We start from the raw sequence: 13206 nt of genomic DNA, 5'->3' as shown, positions 1-13206 counted from the left end.
TGTTTCGGCATGCTTTTCACTCGGCTGAGCCACCGCAGTTGATGGTGCTGGATGTTCTCCATGATTGCACTGCCTGATGTACAACCAAGTACTTGTTTTCTAATTACCTCGTCACTAACCCGTTGACGCCATCCAAAAACAGCAACTTATATGTGACATGGACGAGAAAGAACTTGAGGACACTTCACATTATCTGTCTGTTCGCAACCATACAACGATCCAACAATAATGCTGATACCATAACACTAATTTGGTAATGTGATGAGCATAAATCTTCAGTGAGGTCTCGTACCCACTTTCCAACTTACTGTCAGTATCAGTATCATTTCATATAAGAGCTTGAGCTTTTAAGTCATCAAAAATGAAAATAGTGCTTTGGACGGAAAAGCGGTATACTGAACATATTGGGTCAGTATTTAGGTGGGTGGTTCATCACAAGAAAAAAGGAACGGCTGTTAGGCGCATCGGATACGGAGTGTAATTCTCTTGGGTCGCTGCAGGTGAGATGAGCAAAGACGATTAATTATCGTCCTTTCTATAATGAATGACCTAACAAGCGGTTTATCGTCTATTTTTGGGAGATTCTTAATTCACTATTTGTCAATATTATACTCATGAGCAGTTTAATCTATATAGCCACATTAGCTGTATCGGCTTCCGTGGTTACAAGCGGTTGGTTGATGCAGGGTTTATATGAATATGTTGGTTGCACATGCTTTTCCTGGTGACGACCCTAAATTTCTTCGCCATTGTTCCAGTACAATTGTGGTCCGTGCGTCCTAATTCCAATAGTTTCTGCAAAGTGAATCCATCATGCACAAAACGGATGTCACAGAGCTAGGTATATCGAAGAATCTTCTTCAGATGAATTTCATGCGTCGAACCCTGGTGGAAAAGGAAAAAGCTACACCTAAACAACAATCTGACCTGCTTCCGAATCCAGAGGAGTATCCTTTTAACCTCCCTCCTGTTGTTAAAGATCACCTGGAAAAGATGGTTGCTATTCTGAGGTTCAGGCCGAAAGTAACGCATGACAAAAGCCTGTTTGAAATATATGGTGTACCTGCTGGATTCAGACAAAGCTACGGTGGTTTCAACACCACACAAAACACAGTCACGCCCGCTTTGCTTGGTAGTGAATCCCCATCGACTCCGACGACCTCATTGCGGAAGAATCGTGATCATTCGATTACTGGTAACCGGTTTCAGCCCCTCTCAGAACCAAAAGCCAGTCGTAAGCGAGGTCTAAGGCTCACTTTCCGTAAGTGTTTCATGCTTTTGATCTGTTGCGTAAACTAACAATCGGTAATACTGACCGCCATATTTATTCCGCTGAATAGCACACTGACTGACCTGTGTTTGGACCAGTATGTTGAATGGTGTTTGCATCAATCCATCAACGGCACTTATCATTCTTTGCCGAATAGTAGCCATTAAGGATCTCTGCTACGTTTTTTGGAAGTTCTTGGATCTTAGCTATATGGTATTGTATTATTGTTGACAAGTGTGTCGATGTCCCCCAAGTCAACAACACACAATGCGTCATAGAGCGATTGATGACATCATGCTTAATAGCCCTCCGGTCGTCCGGACCGCGTCACCGAAAGTGCATACCGTAACCATACGCGGGTTGTCGTACAAAATGCACTGACACTCATTTGACAGACTCGTTCGTAGCGGTTGCTCGGTTTCCCTCTAGTAATTATCTGCCATGAATTCTTACTTTGAATACTTGGAGAGCCTCATGGTTCTCGAAGAAATTCACTCGTCACCTTGAACTACAGTGATGCAAAGAGTTGTGAAAATTCTGCATCCTGAGGTGATGTCACTGCGGTTTGTGTCCGTGAGTGCTTTAGTTTATCGTAACAGGCACATGCGGTTGCCTGTTTACATGTTCTCTAAAATGTTTACCCTGGTGTGTAATTGCTACTCTGCTTCCTTTACATCCATCCCGAAGATATCGAAGTATATCGTGATGCGGTCGCTTGTGCCTCTTTGTTCCAGTACTTAACGGGAGTCTATAGTCTTTTGTACTAGGGTCATGACGTAAAGATTACTGCATCTTGGCTACTTCACTTGTTTTAAACCTGCAGGGTAACTCGTCACAACAATAAACATACTAATATTTTACCATACGTCTTTTGATGCAGAACGAAATCTCAACTGGAAATTGCTAAATCTCATACTACTACCGGTCTATAAGTAGCTCAAAAGAGTAACTCCACAAGGTATCAAGGCTTCATCTGAGAAGTCGTTACCCGAAAATACAGTCAATATCCGACCAGGTGATTTGGTTGCTGTAAATGAATGATGGGCGGCGCTAAATTTTGTTTAGGGGTATGACCTTCTGAAGTTCCGTGAGATGCAGACTGCCGATGATTTCCAATAAGGAAAAAACAGCTATCCAGTGAGTGCTTCCTTGATTTTCAGAACACATTGGCTTCATTTGGACGACGAAATTTCAGTTGAAAATATGTTAGTTTAGGATTCCATCCACCCTTGACGTGTTGCTGAGACCAATTGTGATTAGTTCAGGATCCTTTAAGTACCCCGTTGTTGTAAACAAGACGTCGAATACGGTTTTAGTTGCTGGGCCTATGGATGTACAAATTGGTGAACCCCAAGTGAGACCCCGTTTGATAACCGTCCTGGACCTATTGGTTAACGCCTGATGAATTTGTGTGCTTGCCACAAGCCTTTTCCTTGCACAAGCATTTTTCGAAACACCCGAACCCATCCAGCTACCTGCAACCGTCAGCAAGGATATGTCGAGGTCATGGATAAATACCGCAATCGGTTATCAGTGGTGGCAATTGGTCCATCATTATGTCTTCTGAAAGGCCTGTGGACTCCGTTGTTTTCCTTTTCATCTTCCGCAGACGCATAAACGGCGCAAAGTTGTTTAAGTAGCCATGTTGTTACTGAAGCCTGAACCATTTGTGCGATTTTGTTTGGCCTTAATCGGCTACCAATTTAAAAAAAATCGTTCAGCTGTAGCTGCCATGCCACCAGAAGGAAGCACGAGGGCTGGGATACTGCCAGCCTGTCCAAGCCTAGACAGAGGAGTCGAGGGGGAGAAGTCGGGTTCGAACCACGGACCTTCCGGTCAGTAAATCCGCGTTCTAACCACTTGGTCCATCTCGCTCCCGTCGGATACCAGCGAGATGTTAGTTGCCATTTTTCTACCAGGACAATATGTTTGAGTGATAGCAGTGTTGTTTCTCGACTGTCCGTCATCTATTGGAGTGCAGTCTTCATAGCTTGAGGTATACCCACAACGTTGTGCAATCACCAGACAAGATGGTAACGTTACCTGATTTTCAGAGGAATACCTCCGCCGGTGGTCAGCATAAATAAACTTCCTGGATTATCATTTCCATGGGAATTCGAGTAACTGGACGGCGTTACGAACGCTGAAAAAGTTAGAAACTCGGTTGTCGGAATATACCCGGATGAACCTCTCGTTTGTGATACTCAACCGAATGTGGTGTACAAAGGCCGCCTCAGGTTTCAGCTGGTACGATATTCTAGATTTTCTCGGCACAACATGCTACTCCAGATTGCACTTAATTTGTTTTCCAGACCAAACGTAAGGCGGATGGACACTCGTGAACCACACCTGCCTGGTGAAGCTTAGGAAAGTAGAAACCAGTAATGAACTGCCGAACGGTCTTCAGTGACTTTTGAGTGGTCTATTACGTCAAAAACATTCGAAACTCGTTTGAGCCACTCTATGCAAGTGATCATTGGAATTTTGTGCTAGGAGCCATGAAAAGGCGTTGGTAGAAGGGTGCCTTGGTCTCAAGGTCAAACACTTTGAGCAATAAATTCAACCGCCTGCTCGCAGTTGCTTGTTCGAATTTATTCAACTACCATCAAACCTCCAACTGTGAACATGACTCACTGTCGATATCGGTGGTATAAGTTTGTATCTTGTTTGGGCACAATGAGCAACTCATCCCAATAATCCCCCCCTCTGTTCAAGGGTTGGAACAAAGGTCAACATCGTCCAGTTGTTAAGGCGCCGGCTTACGGACCGGAAGGTCAGTTGTTCGAACCCAACCTTGGCATTTCTACTGCTCCTATCTAAGCTTGGGCAACCTGGCAGTATCCCAGCCCTCGTGCCTTCTTCCGTTTTCTTGGCAGCTAGGCACCGAAAGAGTGCTACAGCTGAACGATTATCTTTGATCACAAAGTTTCCAGCCGATGCTTGCCTGATTTGTTTGCATCTCTTTCGGAAAAGGATGTTACTTTCAATAACTGCAATAGACCTGTAATCCTACTTGGTTTCAAAAATTAAACCTGTAATGAACGCAGCAATCACTGAATATCAGCTTGCATCAGGCTCTCTCAAGACTTCCAGGGGCATTTCTGCCTCACCGAATCGACACGGTAGGATTTGAGGCTTGACAGGATTTGCGTGGACCGAATACTTACATAATCGGAACAACAATATGTGTAGTTTATCCAATATTTTGTTTGTTGTTTCAATAATGCTCTCAACGGTACTGACGGGCCCATTCCTCTGAGCATGCTTGCCCAGAGTGCGTCTCTCTAAGACGTTTTAGCTGTAACGTGTTTTCTGTACCAGAAGACAACGTGACTATATGGGACTCTACAGCGAGCTCTCCAGAATCTGATCTGCGAAACATGATACCGGACGAAAATACTTAAAGATTCTTTTGTGTACGGGTTATCAGGATGGCGTCGGCATCCAGTTTGAAGCCAAATGGTCAATGATTTAACACCGTAACCTGTTATGGATTGCTCATAATTTATACGCTATATCTAAGGTAGGAAGTATTTGAATCCAATGAGGAATCGGTAGCTATGGAGGTTATTACAGAATTGTTTTACACGATGGATCCGCGTGATTTTTTTTCGTAGCTCATGCACTTCATTACGTAGTTACAAGTCTTTCACTGATCCTGTTTTTTGTTCACGTAGTATTTAGAGATGTAGAATTGTGGCTGGTCACCACTAAATGCCATCCCCTTTCGCTACTGTTTTCACAGCATGGCTTTTAGCTAAACACTGGCATTGGTCGCGAATTTGTCAGTCTGGTGCCTATACTCTCCTTTGAAACTAAGGCCAGTTGACGGCCATAACTTATTGGTGTTTGGTGCGCTCTATTTGTGAATTACTACACAGTTTGACGTTATTTTGAGTTTCACGTTCAGCCTTCGTTGAATTGCTCAATTAGGCGACCTACTCTGATTCGTTCGCTGCGAACCTATTTTGCTACGCTTAGGTAGTTCAGTTACCACCACAATTCCACAGTTACCCGAAATTCATCCCTGTTTTAGTCTTTGCGCTATCCAAAGCATTCATTGATCGTGTGCAGTTCTGCAAAATATAATTCTACCTACTTGGTGATTTAACTCAGGACATTTTTTGGGAGAGAGATTTGGAAGCTTGTGTCACTTCAATGCTTCTTTGGCTTGTATAGAGGGAAGTAGCTTCCTTGTGGCTATAATCTCTTCGGGAAACGGTACGATAGTCTAAATAAAAGGCACAGCTCAATAATTATGGCTTACCTTAATATTTCGTTTGGTGCTTTGTTTGCCTTACCCAGTACCTAATCAGAAGTTGTATAAGGTTTGTATTCTTATTCGCGTTTCGCCCTGAATGGGGCTCATCGTAGGCATAGAGCAAATCACTTTTGTAGAATTCATGTTCTGCCCAGTCTCAACAACCGAAGTTTTAACCTCATGACAACTCATCTTTGTTTTCGTGTACCATTTCTCCCGCTTCAGGTGACCTAGATCAGCCTTCACGTGACCAGAGGCACAAACGACGCAAAACTGCACACATTTGAGACTGTCAGTGTATCGACCAGCCTGTACATACTTCTGAGTGAAAAATCATCTCCCATAACTTCGTTTTTCCTTTCTCCCAAAGCTTGGTCGAAGCCAACCTATTTTATTTCATACAAGTTGTCAATCAGATCAAAAAGCCTAGACTGAGGCAGCTTTACCCTCAAATGTCCAACGTTCATCATGTTAACTATGTTTGTCACCTACGTAAATTGATCGAAGCAAAACGGTGGCAAAACTCACTTGGATAGTCATCCGGTGTTATAGATGCCTATACACTTTTTGTGATGGATATTCCGCGCTCTAACATTTGGTTTGTGGCTATCACATCTGATCGATTCTTGACAACGTGGTCATCTGTGAGATTGTGTTTTGACCAAGCACAGTGTGTTTCCGTGAACTTTGTCAGCCGTGAATCGTGATCGGAGTGAAACGACTCGTAGTGCAACTTTTCAGTCATCCGAAATATCCATTGTGATGACTTCGCGATACATTTTTGATAGAAGTCTACAGAAGAGCTCTTACGGCTCAAGTGGATCTTGCAAACAGGCTGCAAACTCCTTGCTTGGGAATATACTACTTGTTTGGCTGTATTGCCTTGAATGACCTGTTCACACTGGGCTGCTAAAGTAGAGTGAGTTAGGCCTAAGAAGGCGCACACTGGATATTTCTAGCACCGGATGAGACCGAAAATCACTTGGGCGTGAAGCCATTTTGACCATAGAATGTCACACAGCGTAATCACCAAAATGTCGACTGTGACATCCTATTGGTACACTTAGAGTTCACATTTGAATCCGTCGAACTTTGAAAAAGATTATTCTCCTATAATGTGAGGTGACCATGTGAAGGACCATCCAGGTATGTTGAGTCTTCTTTGGCCCCGGATAGACATCCATCTTCATCAAGTGAGTCGGAAAAACCCTCTGCAAATCGGCTCTGTGTACCAATCCAACGCATGCCCTGAATAACCGCCATGAGTATGGTGTATCCTTACACTTGGTGGAGTTCAGTACGGATTCAGGAGGTTCACATCGTGTTTAAAGGTTCGGATTGTATCCGACAGCTAGGCTATGCAGTAGTTCTCTCCCCATGGGAATTGGCTTGTCTTGGTCGGCTAACGGTGGTGGCCACTGTTCCCTCAGCACCCTTGACACCCAGTTTGAGGGTGTCATATTATCCCTATTTTCGTTATTCGATTCCCCCTGGATGTCTATTAATACGACACAAAAGTGCGCGATGAAGGTAACTAAGGTAAGTTGACCACTACCCGAAGACAAGAAAATAGCTTTAGCTCGAGATGTCTTTACCGTGCGGATGCATCAACTTGCCACTGTCACCGTGATTATCATGACAGCCTAAGCACCAGAGGACAGTCGGATATGTAGAAATTACTAATGCCTGAATTCTTTTGCTCAAACATCAGAAGCTTGTTTTCAGAACTGCCAGAAGCCGTACCTCCTTATTTGGAATTTAAAAGTTGGTTCATCCGATCCAGTGCGACGGCTCTTCTGCAAAAAATCCTGCTTTTGGCTGAAAGATGTACTGATGCATGCGTGGCCAACGATAATTCACCGCCTAACCCTTACAGCTCGTCACTGCGGCGGCTACGCTTCCATGATGACTGACCTTGGCATGTTAACAGGTTAGGTTCCTATATTCCTGTTAGCAATAACTAGGCTATTTTTGTCCCTATATTATCATCCACACCGCTTCCCTAGATCACGGGATACCCTCCGCCTACAACTCCGTGCAGTTTCTACTCTTTCGGCTAGTGCTTTTTTAAACTTCGTCGTAGGCTCGTTCCACGAGAGTCTTGTAATGCGGTTCATCGTCATCGACAGCATGACATCAGTGTTCAACACCGATGCTTTACTGCCGTAGGTTGTACGAGAGCCACGATACTGCCAGGGCGCCCATATCTAGACAGGAGGACGATTAGGGTCCTCAACCAAAGGCTTTGGCTCAAAAGCCTAACCGCAAGGCAGTGGTGTTTGGCAGAAAATGCAAGTGCATTGCCATTTCTACGGAACAAGTCGCCGCATGTTCCAACCCCCCCAACCTGTCAGACCTCTAACTATTGACCAACCTGGTATGAGAGAGAGACTGTATGAGTGTCACGGGGACACTCCCCAGTGTAGCTCAATGGATCGCTGAGGTGCGCTAACAGTCACACCACGGTAGGTCCAGTCTCTTCGTGACAGGTTCAGCAGAGTATATGGAGCCCTGTGACTCTTCATGATGTGGGATGCCTGGAAGCGTAGCTCCCTCAGAAAATTTATTGATGATATTCGTGCACCTGCAGTCCGCTATTGGTGGATTGGAATGTATTTAGATTGGAAGGCAAACTTCAGACGTCATGCTTTAACAGTATTTAACGTGCTTGTCTGTGGTGAGTTCTTTTTCAGCAGCTTAGCTTGTTTGGTAGCTAATGTTTCGTCATACAATCTGCTGACTTTTATTCATTCTAACTGAATTTTCCTGGAACAAAAGTGAATTTGGTTTCATGATCTATATTTCTGCGTGAGTGGTAATCAGTATATTCTACAAAATTCCACAATCTAGTCTCCCATGTTTCGATGTGATTACAATGGACGATGATAATTTACAAATGCTGGTTGTGAGTGTCATTCAACAAGTTTCGGTGTTTTCAATCGGCCTCAAATTCTCCCAACGGAGCTGGATTCAGGGTGAAGGTCTGGATATTGGCACGTGCGTTTGTCCAAACTGCCATGACCCCGGCGTGTCCTTTTGATCCATTTTCATGAAACAATAGAACTGTACAGGAGGCACGATTATAGGAAAGAAATCAACCACAATTAGAGATTCTATTGCTCACCTTAGAAGTTTTCTGAACATATAATACAATTATGACAACAAAATACACTCATTTGCATGCCGGTTCGGTTTTGACGGGAAACTCATCTGGGACCCAGCTGTCTCTCGTTTATGATGTTTTTAAACTGGCTTCCACGTGAGTCTCCCGTCAAAACCAAATTGGTATGCAAATGATTGTACTTTGCTAATTTCGTAAAATTTGGGTTCGAGTAGAACATAAGGTTAACGGAAACTCAGGTACTGCGCCTACTTTATGAGCCCCAAGAAAGGTGAAACTGGTAGTGGGTTGTCGAAGTTTTCAGCAACCTTATGAGTAGCGTATTCTATACATTTATGACAGCTTCTACTTAGGTGGACCCTAGATGGCTCACTCGTTAAGGCGCGAAGTTACTGACCGGAACGTCCGTATTTCGAACCCAACTTGTACATCTCGACTGCTCCTATCTAGTATCCCACCTCGTGCTTCCGTCAGGTGTCATGGCAGCTAGGCAACGAAAGAGTGCTACATCTGAACGGATATTATTATTTTAGAACTAGGTGTTCACGCAGTTATGGTAATGTGTACTGAAGCAGGTCTCCAGATCTCTTGACGTTTTTAACGCGAATCTACACCTGGGTGTTAATTGCTGATTAATTTTCATTGGATGTCAATGGTCAGCTACGATCCTGTTGTGTCCCACGTGTCCCACTAGGGATACTGACTGGAAGCGAACCATGGCCGATTGGTGATGCTTGTCGTGTCGAATGGTAATTTTGACAGTATGGAAGGTGGACTATCAGAAATGTGATCTGCACTTTGGGAAGTAAACGTGAGTACGATAGGAAACATTCGAATACGTAGAGTATGGACAAAATTATGCACCTAAGGAAAGTATCCAACCAGAGACTTCTCTCTTCCCGGTGCTTAGCTTGCTGAGCCGCCGGGAACATCCCATTCCACCTGTGCACATGAACTCCGCAGGTGATTCTCCATGGCTCTACTTAGTGAACCGGAAGTGCTAACAGCCTCCTTTTGCTAACCCATTGTATGAACTTATGGTGGATCTCATGTGAAGTCCAGGTGTGTAACGGTTATATGAAACCGTGTCCTGGTTAGTTCAGCAATGATCGAGGGTTCCCTACTTCATTTCCACCTTCGTCCGTTCTGTCAGTATCATGAAAGTAACAAAATAAAGCAAGAAAGGGAGCTGACAAATGAACAGAAACAGGTATATTGAAAGGCATGCGTGCCAATCCGGTCCAGGATGTTTGTCCTCATGTCGCTAGTCTTCCTAGACAATCAACTATTTTTCCTTCCCTTTTAAAACATCTTCAAACCTCTTGGCGTAATTCCTCACGCCTCTCCAACCCATTCGGTAATCCAATGTCTCAATTTCCCAAATTTGCGCGTCCCGATAAACTACCGCACTGGATCCCCTGTAGCTGCCTCACGATAGTAGCATTTACAAGCCCGTCGGCATCATCGTGGCATATCGACAGTATGGTAATTGTTTCAGTGGTACATTTGATTCGTAACTCATCGAAACAACTAGAATGTCAGGCTTCGGGGAAAATACTTGTCGAAATGGCCTTACCATATCTTGCGTGTAGAGTATTGTTTTTGGATCCGGATTGGCAAGCACATATCGGAAACCACGAGATTCCATTCGGTACAGTCCAAGACAGAGGATTTGCCAACAAGAAATACATCGGATGAATACCTCACCGAAAGTTAGCGGTTTCTGAATGAAAGTGGGGGATGAGAGTACATGATGAAGATGATAGAAATTGTCTCCCTTGAGGACAATTGTCTTGTTCACCGTTTTCAAGTGACGTTATTTGTGTAAATCTCTTCAATAGCATATCTACCCGCTGATCAATTTTGATGTGCCGCCTACCTTTGAATAATGTCAAACTATCACGTTAGTTCTCCCAGTTCATAGGCTTTCATAAATTCAGCTTTCAAAGTCAGTTTGGACTCGATTCGATATTTGATTCCCAGACGACGATCCAGCATGTTGGACGGCTAAATCGTGACATCTGCATCCTTGTTCGGCCTCCAAGTGCCCTGTGTATTAATGTACGACTGAATGCCGTTGGGAATCCGAGCAGTCTGAAACTACCTAAACGTGATGTACTTGTCCGAAATGTGCTAGCAAAATGGGTAGCTGGAGACCGCCACATACTGTTCACTGCTCATCATTATTCCAGCTGAGGAGTGACGGTAAGATCGATTCCACTGTCAGGTCAGTTCTGCACATCTTTAACTAGCCCATGATCACCATAATGGAGGTCAAAAGAATGGAATCAGTCTCAGATTTCTGGGGAATGGTTTGAATAACTGACCTAATGGCTTGGGATCAGTAGTTAATGGAGCATCAAATGTGTCCAACGAGTGGGCGAGAAAAGAGATGTTGGGATGCTTGGACTAGTGCTAACAAGAATGGTGGTACTATCTGGAATCTTTGAAAGATCATGGGTAGTACCAGCGGTCAACGCTACCCAAGTTAACTTCTTTTTGAGTTTCGGTGTAGCTGTCGATTGCGATAAAGTAATTTGAGTTTGAAGACTCACGATGAACTTTACACAAGATATAGTTTTGCTTCTATTCGAGATGTTGGACTGATGTTGAACTTCGTGTTCGACCGCAAAACTTTTGTTTCTGCTGTTTTTTCTACGAGAAGGTAGGAACATTACGACAGCCACAGCTGTATAAAGGCTTGTCTTGTTCGCCACCCAGATATAAGTTAGCCTAATTGTAGCATTCACTACAAAGAGATCGCTATGAGAACAGAAACCTTTTTGTCTATTTGTGTATGCTTCCTAGCGCTTACTCAAAGCCAGAACTCAACGTGCTGAGGGTTTCGAAATGTACATACAGTACGAACGAAAAGAACAAGTCTGAGGTAGACTAGAACCATATACCTCCCAATTGCCAGACTGGCGTTCTACCAACTCAACCACCGTGGTCCGTACCCGTCGCTACAATGATGCGCATCCAGAAAGCTGGATAATCTGGATGCTAGCCCACTTCAAGGTATGGTCCTTTCCCTCGTACTACGTGTAATTCGCAATCCTGGGTTTCCTAACTCCGATACTTTGTCATTTTACGCATGCTTTGCATACCAGGACAACGCGGAGGTCGGATCCATTGTGGAAGGTACCCAAGGGGCCTACAAGTGATGCTCGGAGAGGTCAACTGCTAATCCACTAGACAGATGTGTGGCGGGTCACGTGTTTGGGACAGCTGTTATTGACAAGATTAGCCGAACGTCGGTACTCGGAGTACACAAGGTTGAACCAGGCATTTGGTCTGTGTTGCTACTGAGGCACACTTTGAGTATGGGGCGTGAACAAGAGACAGTGGATAGCATGTCATTTTCGTTGTATGATAAATGCAAACAGCTTTGTCTCAGCTGCAGCGTTAATCGTTACGTATTCTTTGGCCACCCAAGTGAAAATGTAGTCTAGGAAACAACCGTTGCGCCTATGATAAAATACGCTGAACTTTTGCAGTCAGTGTTGATATTTCCTTCATTTCCATGGTTTGTGGAATGAAAGATGAAAAGGGAGAGTCTGCGAAATGAAATTGTTTAAACATTTCGCCGGCCTTTTTTTGGGAATACTCAATGATATCCTCATTTCGGAGCATACTTTTATAAGCTTCTTCTGAAACGCTGTCGCGAGTAGTTTGCGTTTGCGTTAGCGTTTCGGGTCGATTGAAAATTGATCGTTTTCGCTTACATGGAATGGCGTTCTTGTTTCAGCTGTTGCGACTAGTCGGGCTGTAAATGGGTGAACTGGCTTGTCTAGTCGACGTCATCACATGGCTCGTTTTCCATCTAGAGCTGTTGGTGCGTCATTTCCGGGACTTGGCGCATGTCATTTTCATATAAACAGCTTCATATGCGCAGTCCCGCTCATTGTAGTTAGCGTCAGTGGGGACACCCAAATGGCTATGATCATTACATACCCTTACCCCGCCCAGAAAAGCCAAGCAGCACCAACACCGAAGTAGGTCCTAGACTCTACTGGTGTGGAAAGCGCTGCGGAGTGGCATGACGGCTAAAACACCGTGGTTTCGATAAGGTGAGCATGTAGCTACCCAGTCACCCACATACGTGAATCTTCAGCTCACAATCGCCCACTGACTTCCCTTTTTTTATACTCACAAACAGGTCATACTAAGGTGACTCATCGGACATCGATTGTCTGTACCGTCCAGCGAGCGTAGCAACAACTCATGTGCTGGCACACCCACGTAAACGCATATAGGGAAACCGAACACAGTCAGCACACAGACTCGCCCGCGCGCAGGAAGCAGGTAGTCAACCGCTCTCCACAAGTCCACGGACAATCATGGATTACGTGTGGCAGCCATACTGCGGAGAAAACACGTTCCCGCCATCCGGACTTTCACCAAGGAATTCTCCTCTTTTGACTTGCACCCCTTTTGCATTGTATTTATTTTTGTACGTGTGGCATCTCACCATTGTCAACTGTACTAAAAGCTTTTATTAGTGCATATACCTTCTGAATTGTATTATGGCCATCATCAACGGCGCACTAATAA

General features: G+C 44.3%; 2 protein-coding genes across 2 annotated transcripts in view; one reads left to right on the top strand and one right to left on the bottom strand.

The window, feature by feature from the left end:
* Positions 1-757: 757 nt before the first annotated feature.
* T265_03019 (hypothetical protein) lies at positions 758-13154 on the top strand (the record flags this gene model as incomplete). The annotated part of the gene is made up of 3 exons (XM_009167408.1): positions 758-1261; positions 11573-11670; positions 12909-13154. The coding sequence occupies 3 exons, from the start codon at positions 814-816 to the stop codon at positions 13152-13154; spliced, it is 792 nt and encodes a 263-aa protein (XP_009165672.1).
* Positions 7906-13206, bottom strand: part of T265_03020 (hypothetical protein) — a gene marked incomplete at both ends in the record, with an annotated part of 24587 nt that continues 19286 nt past the window's right edge. Inside the window, 2 exons of the mRNA XM_009167409.1 lie at positions 7906-8594; positions 10229-10375. Of these exons, the coding sequence (XP_009165673.1) occupies positions 8502-8594; positions 10229-10375 (240 nt within the window). The remainder of the gene's footprint in view (positions 8595-10228; positions 10376-13206) is intronic.

This window comes from Opisthorchis viverrini (genome assembly GCF_000715545.1).
Source record: "Opisthorchis viverrini unplaced genomic scaffold opera_v5_41, whole genome shotgun sequence".
NCBI lineage: Eukaryota > Metazoa > Platyhelminthes > Trematoda > Opisthorchiida > Opisthorchiidae > Opisthorchis > Opisthorchis viverrini.
The sequence above is the reverse complement of the archived record's forward strand: the minus strand, read 5'-3'. Positions and strand labels throughout refer to the sequence as shown.